The 26769-nt window shown below is 42.3% G+C and overlaps 1 protein-coding gene across 16 annotated transcripts in view; it reads left to right on the plus strand.

Annotated features, from left to right (window-relative positions):
• The window catches only part of IRF2 (interferon regulatory factor 2), a 143633-nt gene that overhangs the window by 46181 nt on the left and 70683 nt on the right, over nt 1–26769 (plus strand). For 7 of the 16 annotated variants that reach the window (XM_064273529.1, XR_010318783.1, XR_010318784.1 and 4 more), the window contains 2 exons: nt 12483–12576; nt 16758–16854. The exons of 1 other annotated variant lie outside the window; for it this stretch is intronic. In XM_064273529.1, the coding sequence (XP_064129599.1) occupies nt 12542–12576; nt 16758–16854 (132 nt within the window). In that variant the 5' untranslated portion in view covers nt 12483–12541. Of the gene's footprint in view, nt 1–12479; nt 12577–13428; nt 13600–13990; nt 14210–14230; nt 15782–16757; nt 16855–26769 lie in introns of those variants that run through there. 8 more of the 16 variants (XM_064273531.1, XM_064273532.1, XM_064273530.1 and 5 more) reach the window with 5 other exon arrangements.

The raw sequence follows: 26769 nt of genomic DNA on the forward strand, positions 1-26769 counted from the left end.
TCGCAGGGTTTGCTTCTTGTCTTCCTGTGTCCTCCTTTCTTGCTTTTCACTTTATACAGTCACCCTCTCCCTCCACCATACTACACACCCATAGGCAGGAAAACCTGCCAAAGCCAGAACCTGTGTAAGGAGGAACCCTGTCAGAGAAGGAAAACTCAGATATTTTCCACTAAAACGGGAGATAGAAAAATGGTAAGACCACACCCTGTTAAAGGTGGAAAACTTGTGAGACCCAGAAAAACAAGGCAATCGATCCATTGACTTCTGTCTCTCATAGGTTTTACTGTACATTTATACGCACACACGTGAGAAGCAGTTCAGCCTGGTGCAGTGTTTTGCATACTCTTTTGACCATAGCACCATTATAGCATAATATATTATATCATAATATAAAATTGAAACAAGTTTCATGAGACAGTGCCTACGCTTACTACTTAGGATACACTCATATTTTCTGTTCTATATTCCAGTTGAGAAACCCTGGTGGCATAGAGGTTAAGAGCTCAGCTGCTAACCAAAAGGTTGGCAGTTCAAATCCACCAGCTGCTCCTTGGAAACCCTATGGGGCAGTTCTACTCTGGATGGATTTTTTTTTTTTTTTTGTATATTCTCGTTCCATAAAATTAAATTAAAAGTTGCTGATCTCGATTCACTGATTTTGTGACCCTCTAGAGGGTTGTTACCAGAGGTTTGGAAAATACTGGTCTTAAGAGATTTCTGTTGTATTGTTCGGAGTCAGGCAGATCTGGGTTTGAATCCCATCTTTACCACTTAGTGGAAACCCTGATGGTGTAGTGGTTAAGTCCTATGGCTGCTAAACAAAGGGGTGGCAATTCGAATCCGCTAGGCGCCCCTTGGAAACTCTATGGGGCAGTTCTACTCTGTCCTATAGGGTTGCTATGAGTCGGAATCGACTCGATGGCACTGGGTTTGGTTTGGGTTTTGGTTTACCACTTAGTAGCTGTGGATCTTGGTAAGTGGCTTCACCTCTCTGCATCAGTTCCCTAATCTGTACAGTGGAGTAAGAGACTTTATCCCGTGTAGCTTGTTTGAAGATTGAATGAAATAATGCATGAAAAGTACCTGGCCTAGCGCCTGGTTCCTAGTAAGCACCTGAACAAATGTTGTCATGGGGGTGGTGATGATTTTCTGTTTTCAACCTCAGTTTCCTCCCAATTCACATAATTTTGAACTGAAATTCTTACTTTTGCTGAAAAGGTACCTAAAAGTCAGTGTAAGGAGTGTAGAATGTTGTGCGAGAGGAACTTGTATTTTGGGAAGGTTACTGTGTGCGTGGAGTCCCTGGGTGGCACAAACAGTGAAGCGCTTGACTATAAACCAAAAGGTTGGTGGTTTGAACCCACCCAGAGGTGCCAGATCACCAGAAAGGCCTGGTGATCTGCTTTCAAAAGGTTACAGCCTTGAAAATCCTGTGGAACACAGTTCTACGATGCCACACGTGGGGTCGCCATGAGTTGGAATTGACTTGGAAGCAACTGGTACTGTATGCACATGAAAAATTACAACTATTAATTACTATTGATGCCTGTAAGTGTATTATTACTTGTGCTTTTTCTTGTACATCTCCATAACCACAATCCTGAACCAGAGCAGTAGCTTCCAGCTTATCTCCTTGTCTCCATTTGGCCCTGTATACAGTGCTACAGTGCTACTGAATTGATGACAGTAAAAACATGGCTTTTATCATGTCACATACTCAGAAGTCCTTAGTCCAAAAAACCAAACCCAGTGCTGTCGAGTCGATTCCGACTCATAGCAACCCTATAGGACAGAGTCGAACTGCCCCATAGAGTTTCCAAGGAGCGCCTGGTGGATTCCAACTTCCGACCCTTTGGTTAGCAGCCCTAGCACTTAACCACTACGCCACCAGGGTTTCCAAGTCCTTAGTAGCCTGTGTAAACAAGCTCAGCCTTAGAGGGGCATTGGAGACACTTCAGAAAGATCTAGGTTCAAATTTTGGCTCCTCATCTATTGACTTAGATGACTGGGGCAAGTTTTTTTTTTTTTTTTTACGAGTTGTACTTCTCCTCATCTCTAACACGGGGATAATACTAATTGTTAGGGCTGTTGCAAGGATTAGGGCTGATTTATGTACATTCTCTAGTGTGGTGCTTCTCACAGCCTAGGTGACTGTTACGAAGCCTGCACCCCCATATCGGCTCCAGTCAATTGCTTTGCCCACGTCAGTAAACACATCTCCTTCAGTCCAGCTCTGGCCATCAGCACCAGCCTCTTACCTTGCCTGGCTTGCCTGCTGCCATATCTGTCTAGACAGTTCCTCGCATCCTTCGTATAAACTCTTCCTTGACCATAAAGCTTTCTCATACAAACCATTTAATAATGATTTATATATTCTTTATGAGCTAGTTCACTTAGCTGGCAATCATATACTGCCTTCTAATCTCTACTGCATAGTCTTTCATTACTATAATTATAGTATTATTAGTTAACTTTATATGATTTACGTCTCACATCCCCAGTTAACTTACTGGTTCTTTGAGGGTAGTGATCATGCTTTACACATCTTTCACTCCTCTACAGAACTTAGCCTAGTTCTTTGTGATAATATATGTTTAATAAATATTGGATGATACACTGGGTGACTGGGTAGTGCAGACAATACATGCTGTAGGAGAAGGGTACAGTGGGAAGACCCGTGGGGGAGAGTTTAATGGATGATTTGAGCTAACCATTGTTGGGAGGGTAGAATTTCTGTAGGTTGATAAGAGGCGTGGGCACATGGCTGTGTAGGGGGTGCTGTTAGGTGACAGGAGCCCTACAGCTACTTTAAAACAAATGATGCAGCTGCAGACGGAATGGAGGCGAGCTCTGCCGTGGAGCAGTCTCAGACAGAAGCCCTGGTTTAGTAACGTAGTTCCCACTCCAGTGCTTACCTTCACTTCCCCAGCTTTGACCTGTCTCCTGTGACTCCGTTACTATGAACTGATGAACTAGCACATGGGCAGTGTTCTTAGTCATCATCTTCCTCATCCACCCTTTACTGGTTGGCATTTCCACAGTGGCTCCAGCTTCCTCAGTTTGCTCTTGCCCTTAGGATATTTTCAAAGGCTCAAAGTTGTTCAAGTCCTTTGGGGGAGATTGTTAGAGGACCTGCCCGGTTGGTGAAGGCTCGTATTTAAAAGGAATGGAAGATAAGGTTAAAATGATGGCTTTTGGTCTATCTTTTTAAAGAAAGTTTTGCATACTCAATAAAGGATTTTGATTACCCAAGAGATAACACATATCTTTGACTTACCAAAACCAAAACCAAACCAAACCCTTTGCCGTCGAGTCAGTTCCGACTCATAACAACCCTATAGGACAGGGTAGAACTGCCCTATACGGTTTCCAAGGAGCACCTGGTAGATTCGAACAGCCGACCTTTTGGTTAGCAGCTGTAGCTCTTAACCACTATGCAACCAGGGTTTCCTGACTTACCAAAGTCTAGTATAAATTAGTATTTTTTTTTCTTCTTGGACCAGGCAAGGTCCATTTTCCTCCCTTTTGATTCGAATATTATTGTTACCAGGTATTTTAGTTCTCTATATAATTTATTAAGGAGCTCTGTTCTCACAACCGTTAAGTGCTCAGATGGTAACTGAAAAGCGGGTGGTTGAAACACACCAAGTGGCTCTGTAGGAGAAGGATTTGGTGATCTGAAAGATCTGGTGATCTGCTCCTGCAGAGATCGCAGCCTGTCACGTGGGTCGAGCTGAGTCAGATCAGCTCTGCCACACCAACAACAACATGGAATGTTTTATATAGTCAATAATTTGGATTTAACTACATATTTATCCTATTTATTGTTCTTTATTCCTTCTTGAATCCCCAGGCTTCCGTCTAGATTTACTTTTTTTCTTCTGCCTAAAGGATACCTTTTAACATTTCCTGGCTCCTGGGTCTGCTAGTGGGCGCACTGTCTTCTGGTTTACTTGATGTTTTTTCAGTGGTGTCTAATCTATTCAGCCCGTCCATTGAATTCTTAATTTTAATTAGTTTTTAGTTCTAGTATTTCTATTTTTTAAAATAATTTCCAGTTATCTGCCAAACCTTTTATTTCCTTGAGCTTACTAGGCAGTTATTTTAAAGACTGTGTCTGAAAACATTTAGTGTCTATATATCCATTAGATCTGTATCTGTTTCCCCTGGGTCTATTTCTGATGTCCACAGTTTTCCTTGGTTTCCTAGTATGTTGCCTTTTATCCTTGTATTCCTAGGTATTTTGACTGAATTTTGGCCATTGTATATGAAAAAACTCTAGAGATAATATAAACCTTAGGAAAATGTTATGTTCTATATATGATTTGGAGCCTTGATGGTGCAGTGGTCAAGAGTTTGGCTGCTAACCAAAAGGTCGGCAGTTTAAATCCACCAGCTGCTCCCTGGAATCCCTTTGGGGCAGTTCTACTCAGTCCTACAGGGCCGCTTTGAGTTGGAATCGACTTGATGACAGAGGGTCATGGGGTCAGATATAATTTAATTTTTCTCCTGATAGTTCCAGATTACTTTAATCTGATGAGACCAGGCTATAAAGTCAAGCAAAAAGGAAGTGCCTTCATGTAAAAGGATTCGTTTTTTGTTGTGTATCATTGGGGATGTCCTGTTACTTTAAAAAACAAGCAAACAAGTACACAAAAAACAAAGCCTAAAATCAGAAATAAGTGAAACACTTTCTAACAGAGTTTGTCCTACTCTGAAAAAATACTCTATTTGCTTTTCCTAAAAATGAAATTATAATTTATGAAAGCTTTGAAGATTTTGAAAAAAAAAATTGTTTGATTTGCATAGTATTTTGGTTTGGTGAGAAAAATTTTGCTTGTTAAAAAGACATAGCATGGAAATAAGGGACAGACCAACAGGTGATGCACTGACACACTTAGACAAATGGAGGAGGTCTGTCTGCCAGAATGATCAGACTTTGCAGGAAGCCACGGAAGAACTGCGTAAATAGTAATTAAAAGTAAATCCAGACCCTGGATCCTCCAAGTGTTTTCCGCAGACCTAAGAGCTTATTAGGATTATAGACTCACAGAGTCCACCCAGACCTATTGGAGATGTGTGTGCACATTAAAATTGGTGAAGCACTGGTCCAGATTCCATAATCAACTCTTGAAAAAATAAACAAAAAAATACCCAACAGTTGCCATCAAGTTGATTCTGACACTTGGAGACTCCATGGGTGTCAGAGTAGAACTGTGCTCTGTAGGGTTTCAGTGGCCAGTTTTCTGAAGCAGCTCACCAGGACTGGCTTCCTAGTCTTAGTCTTAGTTCCACTGAAACCTGCTCAGCATCATAGCAACATGCAAGCCTCCACTGTGCTTGAGGTACGCTGGCCAGAAATCACACCTGGTTTCCTGCGTGGAAAGTGAGAATTCTGCCACTGAACTACCAACGCCCATGACCGTAGCTACCATTTATATGCTAGTGATTCCAGAATTCCTATTTTCAGACTTCACCTCTGCAGAGTACTGGACTTTTGAAATATAACTCCCTTTGTTTCTGTCTATGCGAATGATGAAAGATAGGCCTGTCAGAAAGCCAAAATTAGCATGTTTTCTTCCAAACATGCTTTTCTGCTTAAATTTTCTATCTTAATTCATTTAACAAGTATACATTAAGCACCTGTTATGTGCTGGACTCTGAGCTGCTGCTGGGCAAAAAGGGGAAAAAAATAAGCAGCCACCATCTTCCTGCCCAAATCACACATAAGCCCTGCTTCCCCATGGCTCAGGGAGCTGGATCTGAGGAACCTCCTCCCAGGTCCTTGCTCTGGGCACTGCAATGAAGTTACTTTCTCTTCTCAAAGGCCGGTGCCAGGAAATTGGCAAGTCTGAGTGTGCTGGACAAGGACCCACCTTCTAGGGTTCAGTAACAATATCATCACCATTACCCATGGTGGTGATAGCAAATTCTAGTAAAAATTTATACACACAGTTATGTGATCCTAGCTGCCATCCCTGTATTGTGACGGCATATTCTGCCTTTTCACTCCGGATTTTGTGTGTCCATTCACCCAGCTCCTGTCCCCTTCCGCCTGCTCATCTTGCCTCCGGACAGGAGCTGCCCATCTAGTCTTGTGTATCTACTTGAACTAAGAAGCACGCTCTTCGCAAGTATCTTCTTATGTCTTAAAGCCCAGTCTATTCTTTGAAGAGTTGGCCCCAGGAATGGTTTTAGTTCTGGGCTATCAGAGAGTCTGGAGGCCATGTCTTCTGGGGTTCCTCCAGTCTCAGTCAGACCATCAAGTATGAACTTTTTAGTAGAATTTGAGTTCTACACCTACTTTTCTCCTGCTCCGTCAGGGACTGTCTGTTGTGTTCCCTGTCAGGTTGGTCATTGGTGGTAGCCGGCTACCATCTAGTTCTTCTGGTCTCAGGCTGATGGAGTCTCGGTTTATGTTGCCCCTTTTGTCTCTTGGGCTAATATTTTCCTTGTGTCTTTGGTGTTCTTCCTTCTCCTTTGCTCCATGTGGGTTGGGACCAATTGATACATTTTAGATGGCTGCTCCCTAGTTTTTAAGACCCCAGATGCCACTCATCAGAGTGAGATGCAGAACATTTTCTTAATAAACTTTGTTATGACAGTTGACCTAGATGTTCCCTGAAACCATGCTACACTGTCCCTCCAAGTGTTTGGTCGTGTTCAGGAAACTTCTTAGCTTTTCGTTCAGTCAGGTAGTGCTGACTTTCCTTGTATTGTACATCATCCTTCCCTTTACCCAAGACAATTCTTGTCTATTATCTAGTTAGTGAATTTCCCACTCCCTTCTTCCCCACCCTCATAACCATCAAAGAATGTTTTCTTCTGTGTTTAAACCTTTTCTTGAGTTCTTATAATAGTGGTCTCATATAATATTTGTCCTTTCACGACTACTAATCTCATTCAGCATAATGCCTTCCAGATTCATCCATGTTATGAGATGTTTCTCAGATTCATCGTTATTCTTTATCATTGCTTAGTATTCCGTTGTGTGAACATACCATAATTTGTTTATCCATTCGTCCATTGATGGGCACCTAGGTTGTTTCCATCTTTTTGGTATTGTGAACAGTGCTGCAGTGAACATGGGTGTGCATGTATGTATTCGTGTGATGGCTTTTATTTCTCTAGGATATATTCCAAGGAGTGGGATTGCTGGACCTTATGATACTTCTATTTTTAGCTTTCTAAGGCAGTGCCAAATTGATTTCCAAAGCAGTTGTACCATTGTACATTCCCACCAGCAGTGTAAAAGTGTTTCAGTCTCTCCACAACTTTTCCAACATTTATTATTTTGTGTTTTTTGGATTAATGCTAGCCTTATTGGGGTGAGATGGTATCTCATTGTAGTTTTGATTTGCATTTCTCTAATGGGTAATGGGAAGTGTTAAGATCTATAGCTGCTAACCAAAAGGTCGGCAGTTCAAATCCACTGAGCACTCCTTGGAAACTCTATGGGGCAGTTCTACTCTGTCCTGTAGGAGCACTATGAGTTGGAATTGACTTGTTGGCAACGGTTTTTGGATTAATGGCTAATGATCAGGAGCATTTCTTCATGTATCAGTTAGCCACCTTAATGTCTTCTTTGGTGAAATGCCTGTTTATATCCTTTGCCCATTTTTTAATTGGGTTATTTGTCTTTTTTGTGGTTGAAATTTTGCATTGTCTTGTAGATTTTAGAGGTTAGACCCTGACTAGATATGTCATAGCCAGAATTTTTCTCCCAGTCTGTAGGTTGTCTTTATACTCTTTTGTTGAAGTCTTTTGATGGGCATAAGTGTTTGATTTTTAGGAGTTCCCAGATACCTAGTTTCTCTTCTGGTGTTTGTGCATTATTAGTTAGGTTTTATATTCTGTTTATGCCATGTATTAGGGCTCCTAGCATTGTCCCTATTTTTTCTTCCCTGATCTTTATCTTTTTAGATTTAATATTTAGGTCTTTGATCCATTTTGAGTTAGTTTTTGTGCACAGAGTGAGGTGTGGGTCTTGTTTCATTTTTTTCCAGATGGATATCCAGTTATGCCAGCACCGTTTGTTAAAGAGACTGTCTTTTCCCCCATTTAATGGCCTTTGGGCCTTTGTCAGACATCAGCTAGGTGAATGAATTTATGTCTGGATTCTCAATTCTGTTCCATTGGTCTATGTATTTGTTGTTCTACCAGGCTGTTTTGACTACCGTGGCAGTACAGTAGTTTCTAAGATCAGGTAGTATAAGGGCTCTGGCTTTTTTCTTCTTCAGTAATGCTTTACTTATCCGGGGCCTCTTCCCTTCTATATGAAGTTGGTGATTTGTTTCCCCGTCTCATTAAAAAATGTGGTTGGAATTTGGATCAGGATTGCATTGTATCTGTAGGTTGCTTCAGGTGGAATTGACATTTTCACATTGTTGAGTCTTCCTATCCATGAGCAAGGTATATTTTTCCACTTACGTTGGTCTCTTTTGGTTTCTTGAAGTAGCGTCTTTTTACTTTTCTTTGTATAGGTCTTTTACATCTCTGGTTAGATTTATTCTTAAGTATTTTGTCTTCTTCAGGGCAGTAGTAAATGCTGTTGATTTGATGATTTCCTCTTTGTTGGTATCCAGGAATCCAACTGATTTTTATAAGTTTATCTCCTATCCTGAAACTTTGCTGAAATCCTCTATTACATTCAGTAGTTTTCTTGTGGATTCTTTGGGGTTTTCTGTGTATAAGATCATATCACCCGCAAATGCGAATACTTTTACTTCTTCCTTACGAATTTGGATGCCCTTTATTTCTTTTTCTCACCTAATTGCTCTGGCTAAGACCTCCAGCACAATGTTGAATAAGAGTGGTGATAAAGGGTATCCTTGTCTGATTCCCATTCTCAAGGGGAATGCTTTCAGACTCTATCCATTTTGGATGATGTTGGCTGTTGACTTTGTATAAATGCCCTTTATTATGCTGAGGAATTTTCCTTCTATTCCTATTTTGCTGAGAGTTTTTATCATGATTGGGTGTTGGACTTTTTCAGATGGCTTTTCTGCATTAATTGATAAGATCATGTGGTTCTTATCTTTTGTTTTATTTATGTGATGGATTACATTGTTTTTCTAATGTTGAAACATCCCTGCATACCTGATATGAATCCCACTTGGTCATGGTGAATTCTTTTTTTGATATGTTGCTGAATTCCCGTTGGCTAGAATTTTGTTGATGATTTTTGCATCTATGTTCATGAGGCATATTCATCTGTAATTTTCTTTTTATGTGGTGTCTTTACCTGGTTTTGGTATCAGGGTTATGCTGGCTTCATAGAATGAGTTTGGGAGTATTCCATCCTTTTCTATGCTCTGAAATACCTTTAGTAGTAATGGTGTTAAGTCTTTTCTGAAAGTTTGGTAGAATTCTACAGTGAAGCCATCTAGGGGCATGGCTTTTTCTTGGGGGCGGGGGGTTTAATTACCTCTTAAGTCTCTCCTTTTGTTATAGTTTTATTTAGTTGTTCTACCTCCGTTTGTGTATTAGTTTAGGTAGGTAGTGTGTTTCTAGAAATTTGTCCATTTCCCCTAAGTTTTCAAATTTGTTGGAGTACAGTTTTTCATAGTATTCTGTTATGGTTCTTTTAATTTCAGTGGGGTCTGTTGTGATATCACCCATCTCTTTTCTTATTTGGCTTATTTGCTTCCTCTCCTGTTTTTCTTTTGTCAGTTTGGCCAATGGTTTATTGATTTTGTCAATCTTTTCAGAGTACCAGCTTTTGTCTTTTAACTCTTTCCATTATTTTTCTTCAATTCTATTTCATTTAATTCTGCTCTAATTTTTATTATTTCCTTTCTTCTGGTGCCCAAGGGCTTTTTTTGTTGATCTCTTTCTATTTGTTCAAGTTGTAGGGATAATTCTTTGATTTTGGCCCTTTCTTCTGTTTGGATGTGTGCATTTATTGCTATAAATTGACCTCTGAGCACTGCTTTTGCTGTGTCCCAAAGGTTCTGGTAGGATGTGTTTTCATTCTCATTTGATTCTGTGAATTTCTTTATTCCATCCTTAACTTCTATAGCCCAGTAGTTTTTGAGGAAGGTGTTATTCAGTTTCCATGTATTTGATTTTTTTTCCCCCCTCGGTTTTTCTGTTATTGATTTCCACTTTTATGGCTTTATGGTCAGAAAAGATGCTTTGTAATATTTTGATGTTTTGGATTCTGTTAAGGCTTGCTTTGTGGCCTACTGTGTGGTCTATTCCGGAGAATGTTCCATGTGCATTGAAAAAGACTGCTGTTGGGTGAGGTGTTTGTCTGTGAGATCAGGTTGGTTGATTGTGGCATTTAGATCTTCTGTGTCTTTACTGAGCTTCTTTGTGGATGTTCTGTCCATCACCAAAAGTGTTGTGTTGAAGTCTCCTGCTATTATTGTGAAGCTGTCTATTGTGGAGCTGTGGAGCAGTGCTGTTGGAGTTTTTTTTTTTTTAATGTATTTTGGAGCCCTGTCATTGGTGTCTAAATATTTACTATGGTTGTGTCTTCTTGTTTTTGACCCTTTAATCATTACGTAGTGTTCTTCCTCATCCTTTGTGGTGGATTTTGCTTTAAAGTCTATTTTGTGAGAGATTAATATTACCACTCTTGCTCTTTTTTGATTGTTGTTTGCTTGATATATATTTTTTCCATCCTTTGAGTTTTAGTTTGTGTCTTTGAGCTAAGGTGTGTCTTTTGTATGCAGCATATAGTGGATTGTGCCTATTTATCCATCCTTCCACTCTGTCTCTTTACTGGTGCATTCAGTCCTTTTACATTCAGCGTAATTATTGATAGGTATGCTTTTTTTTTTTTATGAGCTTAGTCCTGTCATTTTGATGTATTTTTTTGCGTGTGTGCCGTTGACTGTTTGTTCCACTTAATTTTCTGTGCTGAGTTGCTTGTTTTTATTTTCTTTTCATCTTTTTCCTTGTTGTTGATTTTGTATTTGCTGAGTCTTTGTTTTCTTGTTTTTTATTTTGATGTGTTGGATTGTTAGTTTCATTTGCGGTTACCTTAATACTTACCCCTATTTTTCTAAGTTTAAACCAATCTTTTATTTCTTTATCTCACCTCGACTTCCTCTCCATACGAAAGTTTTAAGACTACATTATTTACTCTCCCTTTTTTTGGAAATCCTGGTGGCATAGTGGTCAAGTGCTATGGCTGCTAACCAAAGGGTTGGCAGTTCAGATCTGCCAGGTGCTCCTTGGAAACTCTGTGGGGCAGTTCTGCATTGTCCTATAGGGTCGCTATGAGTCGGAATCAACTCGACAGCACCTGGATTGTTTTTTTATTTTAATGTCATTTTTTACATGTTGACACCTCTGTTTCCCTATATTCCGTGTTTTAGCTTTGATTTATTTTTGTGACTTCCCTATCTGGGTTGATACCTGGTTGTTCTGTCCTGTGTTCTAGTCTTAGGTTGTTAACTAATGTTATTCATTTTCTAATTTGAGGACTTTCTGTAGTATTTCTTGTAATTTTGGTTTGTTTTTCACAAATTCCCTAAACTTCTGTTTATCTGCAAATGCCCTAATTTCACCATCATATGTGAGAGACAGTTTTGCTGGATATATGATTCCTTGGTTGGCAGTTTTTTTCCTTCAAGGCCTTATACATGTCATCCTGTTGCCTTCTTGCCTGCATGGTTTCTGCTGAGTAGTCAGAGTTTAGTCTTATTGGCTCTCCTTTATAGATGACTTTTTGTTTATCCCTAGCCACTTTTGAAATTCTCTCTTTATGTTTGGTTTTGGCGAGTTTGATTATAATATGTCTTTGTGACTTTCTTTTGGGATCTACCTTGTGTGGGGTTCAGTGAGCTTCTTGGATAGATATCGTCTCATCTTTCCTGATATCAGGGAAGTTTTCTCCCAACAAATCTTCAACAATTCTGTTATCCCCCCTGTTTTGGTACTCCAATCACTCATAGATTATTGCCCTTGATAGAATCCCACATACTTCTTAGGGTTTCTTCATTTTTTAAATTCTTTTATCTGATTTTTTCTCAAATAAGTTGATGTCAAGTGCTTACATCTTCAGTCTCACTAATTCTGAGTTCCATTGCCTCAATTCTGCTCCTGTGACTTTCTATTGAGTTGTCTAATTCTAAAATTTTACTGTTAGTCATTTGGATTTCTGTTTGCTGTCTCTCTATGGATTCTTGCAGCCTGTTAAATTTGTCATTATACTCTTGTGCAATCTTTTTAAGGTCCTTTAATGTTTTGTCTGTGTGTTGCTTTGCTGCTTCTGCATTTTGCCTGATCTCCTTCCTGATCTCTTGATGAGTTCTGTATATTAATCTCTTGAATACTACTCTGGTAATCCCAAGAAGTTCTCTTTTTCCAGAAGGTTTCTTAATTCTTTGTTTTGGTGGCTTGCTGAAGCCATCATGGTCTGCCTGTTTATGTGATTTGATATTGACTGTTGTCTTGAGCCATCAGTAAGTTATTATATTTATTTTATGTTTGTTTACTGTGTCCTAGCTTCTTGTTTTGTTTTGTTTCAATATGCCCAAATAGGCTGCTCGTGTGGTCTGCTTTGATTTTTGGCATCTTTGAAGATCTCATGTCCTGTCTGCAGGTGACTAGAGCTGTTACCAGGTATGTGAGCCCAGGAGCCCGTTTACTTTTCTTGTGTGGTTTCAGGTCAGGTGTCCTAGGTCATCGGTCACCGAGTGTGTGGTACAGGCTCTCACCTAGAGTCCTAGATGGGCAGGGGTGATTGGAGTAGGCACAGGTATTCGGCTGCAGTAGGGGGTCATATGCTGGTCAGGGCAGGGGGCTGACTGCTGCTCCTGAGTGTCTGGGTAGAAGGCATGTCCCTGTTCCCTAGAGCACGTAGGTGGGTGGGTTTTGCAGCCAGACTAGGAGCAGTCAGTGCGGTCGGTTATAAGGACTGGCAGTCAACACTTATTCTTGGACCCCTGTCTGGGGTGGCTCGGTGGAGTGGGTGGAGCCACCAGTCCTCAAGTTCCTGATGTGGATAGGTAAGGACCCTGGTTAATGGGCAGGGTGGTGTCAAATGTCATGACTCTGTCACTCCCCCTTAGAGCAGATACAGATGAAAATAGGCTTCAGTTATATACCCTGTCATACTGTGCTAAGGAGGGCCTACAGTGTTGAAATGGGCCCACACAGGTCTGTGCAGGGGTGAAAGGCATTCAAAGTTCATGGACCCCTTATGCCTGTGCTTAGGTAAAAGGGCTGTGTCTGCCCTGAGTTCCCAGCTTAGGGGCTGGCAGATTATATTTTCCTGTTTGCTAGTTTGTTCCCTCTCCAAAGCTGGGAGAATGGCTCCAGGGCACAGCGATGGGTCCTACTTCTGGCCCAGGGAGCATAGCAACCACTGAAGGTGGACCAGGACCTGGTGCAGAGTGGGGAGGAGACAGGTAAATGGGAGAGAAGTACTTCCCAAAAGGGTTTTTTTTTTAATCTTTTTGATCTGTGTGGTAGGTTAGATGCTTGTACTTTTGCTGATTGAGTGCTGTTTCTCGCTGGTTCTGGAGGTTTGAGCAGACTCCCTGCCACTCAGTCTCCCCTGGTGTGGAGAACGTGTCCAAAGTACTACTACTTGCCTCACCACTTGCGCCAGCCTACAGCCTACAGGGTGCCAGTGCCAGCCAGGTCAGGTCTGGCAACTCCTCACTGCTTCTGAACTGTCTGTCCCTCCCCCTGCTGCTCAGTCCAGTTCCTCAACTTTGTCTTTCTTGTTCAGGACTCCTAGATTGTCATATATAATTGATTCACTTGTTTTTTTCGGGTCTTTGTTGTAAGGGGGACCACAGGAAGCATTTGACTACTCTGCCATCTTGGCCCCGCCTTGAGATCTAATTAAGAGGGAGGGTCTGACTGGGCTGGTGTGTCACCCCTGTGCTGGCCAGTGACCTCATGGTGGTCACTCCAGTGGGTAGACCTTTCCTAGCACCCCCATAGGTCTTCCATAACTCCTTATCATTTGAACACAGAATTCAACATGTGGTGTTGTAATTCTCTTCCTTCCTGTCTCTCGTGTTAGACTAGGAAGTCCTAGATGGCAGAGATGTCTTATCTTTTCCGGTTCCTAGAACGTCATGCTCAGAAAATGATCTTGGAATGGGTGGATGAATGAATGAATGGAACGACCTGAGAACCACTTACAACAGCTGTACTTGGGGCTTTTTGTGGCCTTGTCCTTTTGGCCTGTCTCTGAGGTTCCTTTTGCTTGTGTCAAAGAATGCTGGCCTGAAGCCTCCAGGTAAGGAAACGGTGACAGTCCTCAGTGGCAGTACTACCCAGGCTGGTCTTTAGAATTGGCCTGTTCCTTGGTTTAACCACCTGTGTGGAAGGCAGCATTTGGGTTTTAAAGGCTTATAAAATGATTTATGAGAGGTGAAGTCCTCAGAGAATTTATAATTAACCAGAACTAACCAGGAAGAACTAATAGGAAGAGAGGGTATACAGAGCTGAAAGTTTATAGGCAATAAGAGAATTAGATACAAATAAAGATAACATGTAATCGCTGCCCCTTTTAAAACCGTGTTTGCTATTCACATGAGCGGTACAAGAAGAGCGAGTGCTGTAGAGTTGGAGGAGGAGGGATTACCTCAGCTTGGGGTGTTCTGGGAAGGCCTTGTGCCGGAGGTGGAGGTTGGCTCCTAGAGGGTGGATAAGGATCAGCAGGGCTGGGGAAGGAAGAGCAGAGGGAATGATATGAGCAAAGGAGCTGGAGTTGTCTGCAACAGCGAGTGGACCAGAACTGAGAGAGGTGGCTTCACAGTAGGCAGAGGGTGAGGCCCCACATGAGTTCAGTTAATAACGTTTGTAATCTGCGATGAGCTGGGGGGCAGGGCATAGGGGAGGAAGGAGGCCCTTTGCAAGCTGCAAGGGACAGTTATTGGATCATCTCAGCCCAAATACACCTGAATATAATTTTCAGAGCTCATTTTTAGAGCAGGAATGAGTAAAAGAAAGAAGACACTGTGAAGGGGTGAAAAGAGGATTATCACATCACATTGTTAATGAAATCCTACAGAACAGAGAATTGTATTAGTATCGTCTTTGCTTTTAGATCCCAGATTAAAGTTCACTTTAGGTCCAATTAGGATGGAGCACTGGTGGCGCAGTGGTAAAGAGCTCAAGCTGCTAACCAAAAGGTCGGCAGTTGGAATCCACCAGCCATTCCTTGGAAACCCTGTAGGGCAGCTCTGTTCTGTCCTGTAAGGTCGCTATGAGTCAGAATCGACTCGATGGCAACAGGTTTTTGGTTTCTTAAGGTGAAGATGAGTACTAGACAGTTTGGAAGGTACTTTGTTAGTAATTCTACTCTGAGTAAATTTTGGTGGACAAGGGAGAGAGTATCTTAGAAAGGAATCTGCAAGGAGGAGTGTCGTGGATTGAATTATGTCCCCCAAAAAATGTGTTTATCAACTTTGTTAGGCCATGATTCCCAGTATTGTGTGGTTGTCCTCCATTTTGTGGTTGTAATTTTATGCTGAGATGATTAGGGGGGGATTGTAATACTGCCTTTACCCAGGTCACCTCCCTGGATCCAACGTAAAGGGAGTTTCCTTGGGGTGTGGCCTGCGCCACCTTTTATCTCTCAAGAGATAAAAGGGAAGGGAAGCAAGCAGAGAATTGGGGACCTCAAACCACCGAGAAAGCAGCACAGGGAGCAGAGCGTGTCCTTTGGACCTGACGTTCCTGTGCTGAGATACTCCCAGACCAAGGAAAGACTGATGCATCACAAGGACCTTCCTCCAGAACCCACAGCGAGAAAGCCTTCCCCTGGAGCTGACACCCTGAATTTAGACTCGTAGCCTACTGGACTGTGAGAGAATAAATTTCTCTTTGATAAAGCCATCCACTTGTGGTATTTCTGTTACAGCAGCACTAGATGACTAAGACAAGGAGAGAGGGGCGTCCTGTGGGCCGGATGGAGGGAAAGTAGGTTAAATAAAGAGGAGGGGTAGGGTGGTATTGAAAAAAGATGCCTGCAGGAGTGAATAAAATACTGAATTAGGGTAAAAGTCAAGGCGAAGCCAAAGCAAGATGCTGGCAAGCTCTGAAAGCAGATAGAACAAGCCTGGAGATGCCTGGTTGGTGAAAGACCTTGGAGGAGCCAAATTAACTGATCCCTTTAGAGCTTTTAAGTGCCTGTGTTTGGAGTTCGTAGCCTTTATAACTCAGATACCAAAAAGGAGTGAATTGGTTATAATAACTCTTTGCCACCACAGCTGTTTCGCTCCATTCAGCCAGGTCACCAGTGAACCAGTTGCCGTCGATTTCAGCTTGTGGTCACCCCAAGTGTGTCAGAGTAGAACTGTGCTCCACAGAGTTTCCGTTTGCTGATTTTTCAGTAGTAGACTGCCAGGCCTTTCTTCCAAGGCAACTCTGGGTGGACTCGAACCTCCAGCATTTCAGTTAGCAGCAGAGCTAATTAACTGTTTATGCCACCCCAGCACTGGTAAAACCTAGCATCAGGCAAGGTCACAAGGAGGAGTCGGAGTCCTCCATCTAGCTGGGTGTCTGCCGGTCTGGGCCTCCAGCGCATCCCCTTGGCAGAATGGGCAGACCTGGCCCATACCGTTGCCCCACTGAGGCAGCTCCCTGGGAATGGGGCAGAGTGGCAAGCAAGGCAGAGCCCTTCAGTGCAGTTCCCTGACTACACCCCACATGCCCATGCAAATAAGCTGTGTGCTTCTGAGGAAAGGCAGATAGAAAAGGATCAAGCAGGGGTGTAGTTCCTTGGAGTGCAGGCAGCGACAGCGATAGAATTGCCTAATGTGTTTTCTCCTTTGCAAAAGGGTACCTACCATGCCTGTGGAGAGGATGCGGATGCGCCCGTGGCTGGAGGAACAGATAAATTCAAACACAATACCGGGGCTGAGATGGCTTAACAAGGTAGGCGCTTTGGGTGTGTACGTGCATGGGTACGTGTGTGAGAGAGACTTGCTAAAGGTCAAATTGTTCTTCATGTTCAAAATCTTAGGCTTATTAATTACAAAAACAAACCGTTACCCCCCAAAACCCATAAAAACATTGAGTTATCATGTAAATAAGATTTTTATCATCTTTTCTGCCCATGGCCTCAAGCTTGAGTTACTAGTGCCAGCTTACGTCTGGTGTTTCGGATGACTGTTTGGGGAAACTTCTTACTGTGTTTTTCTTCAAGGACCCTCGCCCTCCTCTCCAAATTCCTTCTCTGCTTGTCCTGACTTTCTAGGGTTTAGAGGTCCTAGGAACTCCCGGATTGATATTGGGGATGAAGCATATAGATTTTCTTTTCAGTGGTCTCTATGTAAAGAAAACTTGTTTTGTCTTAAATGTTTCCTCTTCATCTTTGTCTTGAAGCCCCGTCCATGAACCCAGCTGTTCTAACATCCCCCTGACACATGTATACATAAACACTCCCTTACTTTGACAACTGCAAAACTCTCAACTTAATTAATCCTAGCTGTTAGGGTGAACCAGGAAGAGATGATGTATAGAAAAATAAAAACATTTGAAAATATGTAGTTATAACATAGGCAGCTAAATAAAATATATCAGGGCTTCTTTAAGGGCGAAGTTTCTCTCCCACTGCCAGGGTTTGTTGAAATTCTTCGGTGCAGGTGGTTTTTTCTTCTTTTCCTCCCCAAGACCCCCTCCCACCGATTTTTTAAATCTTGAGAACACGTGAATAATTTAGCTGATCAACTTCACTTCATATGGGGCACTGGAAAGCTTAGAGCCAGACTGTTGCCTGGAAGTGTAACTTTTTTTTAACTGATCTCATTCCTGGCTTCATTTTATCTTTTCAGATATCTATGAAATTTCATTTCTTTTTGTTTTTTTTCCTCACTCACTTATATTTAATGTACTTGTATTTGAATGTATTGGTTTAAGTGAGTCCTTTCTGAAGCAACGTAGGGTACAGAGTAAATAGATTAAATAAGCCATGTGTTCATTTTATGTGACCTTAAAAGCATAAAGTTGTCCATACAAATTGAAATTTATGGCAAACAATGAGTTTTTATAGCCTTGCAGTATCTATAGTGTTTTAGATTTATACTCTGAGGGGTCTCAAAATTAGCTTCTCCCAAATAAGGACACAAACATCAAGGTGTTCCTCTGCCTGCCCAGTTAGTAGGAGGCATAGGAGGTATCAGGAAAGGGGAGGTGATGGTGCAAGAGAGTAGGGACACAGGATAATAAGTAATCATAAAAGTTAAGCGCTTACTGAGCGCTTGCTGTGTGCCTGGTATTCCTCTACGCAGTGTATGTGCATTAACTCACAGAATCCCTACTATGAGATGCGTAATTCTACTATTTCCATTTTACAAATGAGGAAACTGAGGCACAGAGAGGTTAAGTAGGATTATATTTTGAAGAACAAGATAACTTTTTTTTCTTCCTGAAGGTGCCTTTAGGTTGATTCTGACTCATGGCCATCTTATATGATAGCTGCCCTATGGGGTTTTCTAGGCTGTAATCTTTTTGGGATCAGATTCCCAGGTCTTTTCTTCCGAGGAGCGGCTGGTGGGTTCTAACTGCCAGCCTTATAGTTAGCATTCAAGTGCTTAACCATTGTGCCTCCCATCCAAACCCATTGCCATTGAGTTGACTCTGACTTGTAGCGACCCTATATGACAGGGTACAACTGCCGCATAGGGTTTTCTAGGCTGTGATCTTTATGGGATCAGATTGGCAGGTCTTTCTCCTGGGGAGCCACTGGGTGGGCTCGAACCAGCAACTTCCCTGGTAGCAGCTGAGCGCTTAACCAGTGCTCCACCAGGGCTCTTTAACATTACCTGTTTTGATTTATAGTGTGAGATTAAAACAGATATTCTTGAATTCTGAGGAGAAGTGAGCTGTTTGTTTTACTTTTGCTTTCTTTAAAACATATCTCCAAATTTTGGTTGGCTTGATGCAGTGAACATACAAAGTCATCATGCCTTGTGCACTGAGTAGCAGCCACTTACTAAGTTGCTCAAAATGGTATATCCACATCCTAACCCCTCGAACCTGTAAATGACCTTATTTGGAAAAAGGGTCTTGGCAGATGTAATGAAGTTAAGGATCTCGAAATGAGATCATCCTGGATTATCCAGATGGGCCCCAAATCCACAGACAAGAGTCCATGTTTTATGACATAAGAGGAGGAAACACAGAGAGGAGAAGGAAAAGGCCTGTGAAGATGAGTCAGAGATTGTAACACCTGGAGCCACCAGAAGCTGGAAGAGGCAAGGAAGGATTCTTCCCTAGAGCCTTGGGAGGGAGCATGGCCCGCTGACACCTTGATTTCAGACATCTGGCCTCCAGAACTGTGAGAGAATAAGTTTCTGCTGTCATAAGCCATGCAGTTTGTGGTATTTGTTACGGCAGCCCTGGGGAGCTAATAGAGCCTCTAAGGGTTGTTTCCTTACTGGGACTCTCCACTTGAATGCCTTTTCTTCCATCCACTTAGTCTCTGTTTTTCTCATATGGGGCCAGAAGGAAATGAATCCTCTTTGTGCAACTGGGCACTTAGATCCTCTCAGGTGGCCCTTACCTGCTGAGCCTCACTCATCTGGCTGTTGACTCGTGAGTTCTCTTCCTAAGGCAGAGAGGAGATGGAGACCCTCTCTGCCATCTCACTGGCCCTCTGATAGAGCTGGACTGAAGAAAGGGGGTGCGTGCGCATGGCTACCTACAGACACCGCCTCTCAGTAACACTGGCACAGGAGCCCGTGGGCTGTAGTTGCTGCCTGAGGGGCCTGGTCAGTCAGGACTCTGGGCCCTCAGGGAGAGTGGGCGTGTGGCTGTGTTTGTGCAGTGGGCGCCGTGACTGGAGGCCTTGCGTGAGGTCAGGGCATTTTCTCTCTGAACCTATACTCCCACAGGGCATCTTTCCACAGGCTTCCACCAACTTTGGACTCAGATTTTCACTATCTGCCTTAGTTATCTAGGGCTGTAACAGAAATACCACAAATGGATGGCTTTAACAAACAGAAAATTGTTTTTTTCACAGTGTAGGAGGCTAGAAGTGCAAATTCAAGGTGCCAACACCAGGGGAAGGCTTTCTCTCTTGACTCTGAGGGAAGGTCCTTATTCCTTGGCTCTTTGGTGGTCTTCATGTGCTACGGTGTGTGCTTCTTTAATCTCCTTTTATACGTTGTAAGAGATTGACTCAAGATGCACCCTACAGTAATCCTGCCTCATTAACGTAACAAAGACAACCCACTGCCAAATGGGATTATAACCACAAGCATAGAGGTTAGGATTTACAACATATATTTTAGGGGGACACAGTTCAGTCCATAGCACTAACTTAAGTTTGTTGGCAATCAGCTGTCCACATTAATGCTTTACTGAGATCCTGATATCATTTTCTTCCCATTTATAAGCATTCTGCCTAAGAATCCCTGTTTCTATTTTGAGCGGTTTGAGGTAGAAACAAGCCATTCCAAAATCTCTTCTCCCACTGAAGACTTTGTGGTGCTTAGAAGATGAGCCTTGTCCATGGTCTTCGTGGTCCTCTTTCGCCATAGTTGACACGCAGAGTGTCGTGTTTGTGGGGAAAGCCCCTGCTGCAAGTGCTGGGCTCCGAGCTCCAGGAGGGTGGGCACATGGCTGTGTCGGTCGGGCTGCACACTCGCGGGCCTGGTGCCTGACGCTTAGGAGGCACTTGGTAAGTACTGTTCATGAATAATGAATGACACAGACTGTCATGGATTGAATTGCATCCCCCCAAAATGTGTCAGCTTGGTTAGGCCATGATTCCCAGTATTGTGTGGTTGTCTTACATTTTGTGATTGCTACAATATTCCTATATGTTGAAAATCCTAATCTCTGCCTGTGGTTAATAAGGCAAAATTGGATTATGTTGAAGAGGATTAAGGTGAGATGTGACACCCTTGCTGAAGTCACATCCCTGATGTGATGTAAAGGGAGTTTCCCTGGGATGTGTCCTGCACCACCTTTAGTCTTACAAGGGAAAAGGGAAATAAGCAGAGAGTTGGGGACCTCATACCACCAAGAAAGCAGTGCCAGGAGTGGAGCGCATCCATTAGATCTGGGGTTCCTGTGCGGAGAAGCTCCTAGTCCAGGGGAAGATTGATGACAAGGGCCTTCCTCCAGAGCCCACAGAGGGAAAAACCGTGCCCTGGAGCTGACATCCTGAATTTGGACTTGTAGCTTACTAGACTGTGAGAGAATAAATTTTCCTTGTTAAAGCCATCCACTTGTGGTATTCCTGTTACAGAGCTCTAGATGACTAAGACACAGACTTAAAGAAAGGTAACACTGGTGGCTGTATTTTTGTTTTGTTAATATAGTCTCTCTCAAACGGAAGGCCCATCAAACGTAGTGCATTCCTCGTAAGAGACAAATAGGTGGTTTTAAATAATGCCTTCAACTTGTTTCCATCTCCTGCTGTCAGTACATTCTGAGAAGGATGGCAGTAGAATGGGTGCTTTGGAATTATCTGAAGGAATAGTGAGGAAGTTGGGCAGAACAGCATTATAGCTACACTGTACAAACAGGGCCTTGTCTTGGGCCATTTACTTTTTATTATGAGTATTTGCAAGTGTACATAGTATGTTTGAATAGTCCAGTGACTAAAGGATAGTATAGCAAATTCCCATGTGTTCACATCTAGATTTCACAATAATTAACATTTTGTTTTGTGTATGTCTCCGTGTGTTAGTGTGGCATTTTAAAGCAAATTCCTCATAGTCTGCATCTCCACAATACCATCATAAATGGGGCAAAATTAATAATGATTTTTTTTATATCATCGTTACCCTATTCATATTCACAATGCTTTGAGTATTCCCCAGATATCTTTTTACAGTTGATTTGTTCAAGTCAGAATCCAAAGAAGGTCCATAGGTTGTGTGGTTGTTATGACTCTAAGTCTCCTGATTGTGTACAGTATACACTCCTTTTTTTCCTCCTTGCCATTGACTTGTTGAAGACACCAGGTCAGTCCTGGATTTGTCCAGGTGCTTCCTGGTGGTGTCCCTGGGGCATTTCTTGAGTAGGAAGGGGCAGCCACGTCCAGGTTCTTCGTTAGAGCTCTGCTTGATTCCCACTCTGGTCATTGAAATTCATAGTCAGATTGAGGATCTGCCCGCATCCAGATACCACAGCCACTCCCCAGACACAGGACATCATCAGGTGGCTCCAGAACTTTCCTTTTTCTTTACTTTGAAAGCAGACTTGTTCTTGTGTAAACACGAGGCTATCTCTGAACAGAATAAAAACCCAAAGAAAAGTAGCAAATTAACTGGAAAATCTTAAAAACATTGGTGTAAAGAGGCAGAGAGAGATAACAAAACTAGTTTCCTATGTGTCTAGGGTGTGTCTGTTCTGCATTGCTCAAGGTAATCTTAAATGTTTTTCTGAATTCATGCAGCGCTCATCTCTTCTGCTCTCAGATGGGCCAAGTTCTGTATGTGTGTCAGCATGAAGGGACTGTGGTACATAGAGTCCTGCTGTGCAGTGAACACAGCCACGCCTGTGCAGCACTGCTCACATGGAGCCCCGTGCATAGTGATATCACAGAGTCTGCACAAACATAGCAGCTGGTGTGTAGTGATGTCACAGAACCTTCACGGACACTGCACCTGGTCATAGTGACGTCACAGGGCCTTCACAGAGATAGCACCTGGTCATAGTGATGTCACAGAGCCTTCACAGAGATAGCACCTGGTCATAGTGATGTCACAGAGCCTTCACAGAGATAGCACCTGGTCATAGTGATGTCACAGAGCCTTCACAGACACAGCGCCTGGTCATAGTGATGTCAGAGAACCTTAACAGACACAGCACCTGGTCACAGTGACATCACAGATCCTTCACAGACACAGCGCCTGGTCATAGTGACGTCAGAGAACCTTAACAGACACAGTACCTGGTCATAGTGACATCACAGAGCCTTCACAGACACAGCGCCTGGTCATAGTGATGTCAGAGAGCCTTAACAGATACGGCACCTGGTCATAGTGAAGTCACAGGGCTATCACAGACACTGCACCTGGTCATAGTGAAGTTACAGGGCTTTCACAGACACAGTACCTGATCATAGTGAAGTCACAGGGCTTTTACAGACACAGCACCTGGTCATAGTGACGTCAGAGAACCTTCACAGACCCACAGCACCTGGTCATAGTGACATCACAGAGCCTTCACGGACACAGCACTGGTCATAGTGACGTCAGAGAACCTTCACAGGCACGGCATCTGGTCAGAGTGATGTCACAGAGCCTTCACAGACACTGTACCTGGTGTGTAGTGATGTCACAGAGCCTTCGCAGACACTGCACCTGGTCATAGTGATGTCACAGAGCCTTCACAGACACTGTACCTGGTCACAGTGACGTCACAGAGCCTTCGCAGACACTGCACCTGGTCATAGTGATGTCACAGAGCCTTCACAGACACTGCACCTGGTCATAGTGACGTCACAGAGCCTTCACAGACACAGCACCTGGTCACAGTGACGTCAGAGAACCTTCACAGACACAGCACCTGGTCATAGTGACGTCACAGGGCCTTCACAGACACAGCACCTGGTCACAGTGACGTCAGAGAACCTTCACAGACACAGCACCTGGTCATAGTGACATCACAGAGCCTTCACAGACATAGCACCTGGTCATAGTGACGTCACAGAGCCTTCACAGACACAGCACCTGGTCATAGTGACGTCATAGGGCTTTCACAGACACAGCACCTGGTCATAGTGACGTCATAGGGCTTTCACAGACACAGCACCTGGTCATAGTGACGTCACAGAGCCTTCACAGACACAGCACCTGGTCATAGTGACGTCACGGAGCCTTCACAGACACAGCACCTGGTCATAGTGACGTCATAGGGCTTTCACAGACACAGCACCTGGTCATAGTGACATCACAGGTCCTGCACAGATGAAGGAACACTTTAACTGTCCCATGAAACTTGATGACCTTTGGCTAGTATGTATCTTGGTCAGAATATCTTCTAATTTTAAAATGAAACTTATCTTGTTTACCCCTCAACATTTTTTTTAATGTTTCTTTGTTTCATTTATTAGGAGTTTATTTTCCTGTAATATGAAAAGCTAGTTAAAAGTTACATTGATTTTTTAAATTTGTTGTTTTAAAGTGTACTTTTCAGTGGTGCTAAGTACCTGCAGTGCTGTGTAACCATCCCCACTGTCTAGTTCCAGAACTTTTCCATCACCCAGAAAGGAAACTCTCTTAAGCATTTGCTCCCCATTTCCAGTGCCCGCTCCCCCTAACCACTAATCCTCTTTCTATGGATTTGTCTTTTGGGGATAATTTGAATAAGTGGAATATTTTTGTGTGTGGGTTTTGTGTCTGTCTCCTTTTACTCAGGGTATTGTTTTCCAGGTTCATCCATCTTGTAGAATGTTATCAGTACCTCGTTCTTTACTGTGGATGAATAATGCTCTGTTGTATGGACATAGCACATTTCGTTTATCCTTTCATCAGTTGATGGGTATTTGGGCGTTTCCACCTTTTGTCTGTTGGGAGCAGTGCTGCCATGAACATTCATGTACAAGCTTTTGTTTGAACACCTTCTTTCAGTTCTTCTGGGTGGTATACCTGGGAGTGGAATTTCTGGGTCCCATGGTAATTCTGTTTAACTTTTTAAAAACCACCAAACTGTGTTCTACGGTGGCTATGTCGTTCACATTCCCACCAGCAGTGTATGAGGGTTCCAATTTCTCTATATGCTCACCAACACTTGTTGTTTTGCTTTAATTCTAAGCACCCTGGTAGATGTAAAGTGGTATCTCATTGTTGCTTTGATTTGCATTTTCCTAACGGTTAATGAAGCTGAGCAACATCTTATGTGCTTGTTTGCCATTTGTATATTTTCTTTGGAGAAATGTGTATTCAAGTCATTTGCCCATAATTTAATTGGGTTGTTTGTGCTTTTGTTGTTGAGTTGTAAGAGTTCTTCATAATTCTGAATACTAGATCCTTGTCAGATATATGATTTCCAAATATTTGCTCCCATTCTGTGGATTGTCTTTTCACTCCCTATCTTTTCACTCTCTTGGTAGTGTTCTTTGATGCACAAGAATTTTGATGAAGTCCAAGTTATCTATTTTTTCTTCTATTGTGTGTGCTTTTGGTGTCATCTAAGAAACCAAAAAAAAAAAAAAAATTAAGAAACCAAAGATTTACCCCTATGTGTTTGAGGGGTCATGAAAATTTACCTCTATGGTTTTTTCTAAGAAGTTATAGTTTGGCTCTTATATTTAGGTCTTTGATCCATTTTGAGTTTATTTCTGTGTATGGTATGAGGTAAGGATCCAACTTTCTATTTCTGCATGTGGATATTTACTTGTTCCAGCGCCATTTGTTGAAGAGACTGATTTTTTCTCACCCTTATTGAACATTTGACCATAGATGTAGGAGTTTATTTCTGGACTCTTCAATCGTATTGCGTTAGTCTATGTCAGTTCTTATGTCAGTACCATACTATGTTAATAACTGTAGCTTCGCAGTAAGTTCTGAAATCAGGAAGTGTGAGTTCTCCAACTTTGTATTTTAAAGATTGTTTTGGCTACTTTGTTGTTGTTGTTAGGTGTCGTCAAGTCGATTTTGACTTATAGCAACCCTATGTACAACAGAACAAAACATTGCCCAGTCCTACGTCGCTCTCAAAATCGTTGTTCTGCTTGAGCCCGTTGTTGCTACCACTGTGTCAATCCATCTTGTTGAGGGTCTTCCTCCTTTTTGCTGACCCTCTACTTTACCAAGCATGAACGTGTCCAAAGTATGAGAGATGTAGCCTCACCTTCCTTGCTTCCAGGGAGCACGTCTTCCAAATGGATTTGTTCATCCTTTTGGCAGTCCATGATATATTCACCGTTCTTCTCCAACACCACCACAATTCAAAGGCGTCAGTTCTTCTTTGGTCTTCCTTATTCATTGTCCAGCTTTCGCATGCATATGATGCAGTTGAAAATACCATGGCTTGGGTCAGGCGCACCTTGGTCTTCAAGGTGACACCTTTGCTTTTCAACACCTTAAAGAGGTCTTTTGCAGCAGATTTGCCCAATGCAATGTGTCTTTTGATTTCCTGACGGCTGCTTCCATGGGTGTTGATTGTGGATCCAAGTAAACTGAAGTCCTTGACATCTTCAGTCTTTTCTCTGTTTATCATGATGTGGCTTATTGGTCCAGTTGTGAGGTGTGGGTACTTTAGGTCCCTTGAAATTCCATATGAATTTTAATACGAGCTGTCCATTTCTGTAAAAAAAGGCCATTTGGATTTTGACTGGGATTGCATTGAATTTGTAGATCACTTTGGGGAGTATTACCATTTTAGCAATATTAAGTCTTAGTATTAAGTTCTAATTAATGAACATAGGATGTCTTTCCATATGTTTTGGTAATCTTTACTTTCTTTCAACAATGTTTGGCAGTTTTCAGCAAGTTTTGCACCTCCTTAGTTACATTTATTCCTAAGTATTTTATTGTTTTTGATGCTATTGTAAGTGAAATTGTTTCCTTAATTTCCTTTTTAGATTGTTTGCTACTAGTGTATAGACTTACACCTGATTTTTGTGTGTTGATCTTGTATCGTGCAACTTTACTGAATTTATTATCTATAATTTTTTAAAAATAGATTCTCTAGTATTCTCCCTATGTAGGATCATATCCTTTGCCAACAGAGACTGTTTGACTTCTTCTTTCCAGTTTTGATGTCTTTCCTTCTAGTTGAGGAGGTTCCTTTCTATTCCTCGTATTTTTGTCATGAAAGGCTGTTATATTTTGTCATATTATAAGGCTGTTATATTATCGTGAAAGGCTGTTATGTTTTGTCAAATGT

Source organism: Loxodonta africana, chromosome 21 (assembly GCF_030014295.1).
Source record: "Loxodonta africana isolate mLoxAfr1 chromosome 21, mLoxAfr1.hap2, whole genome shotgun sequence".
In the NCBI taxonomy this organism is placed as follows: domain Eukaryota; kingdom Metazoa; phylum Chordata; class Mammalia; order Proboscidea; family Elephantidae; genus Loxodonta; species Loxodonta africana.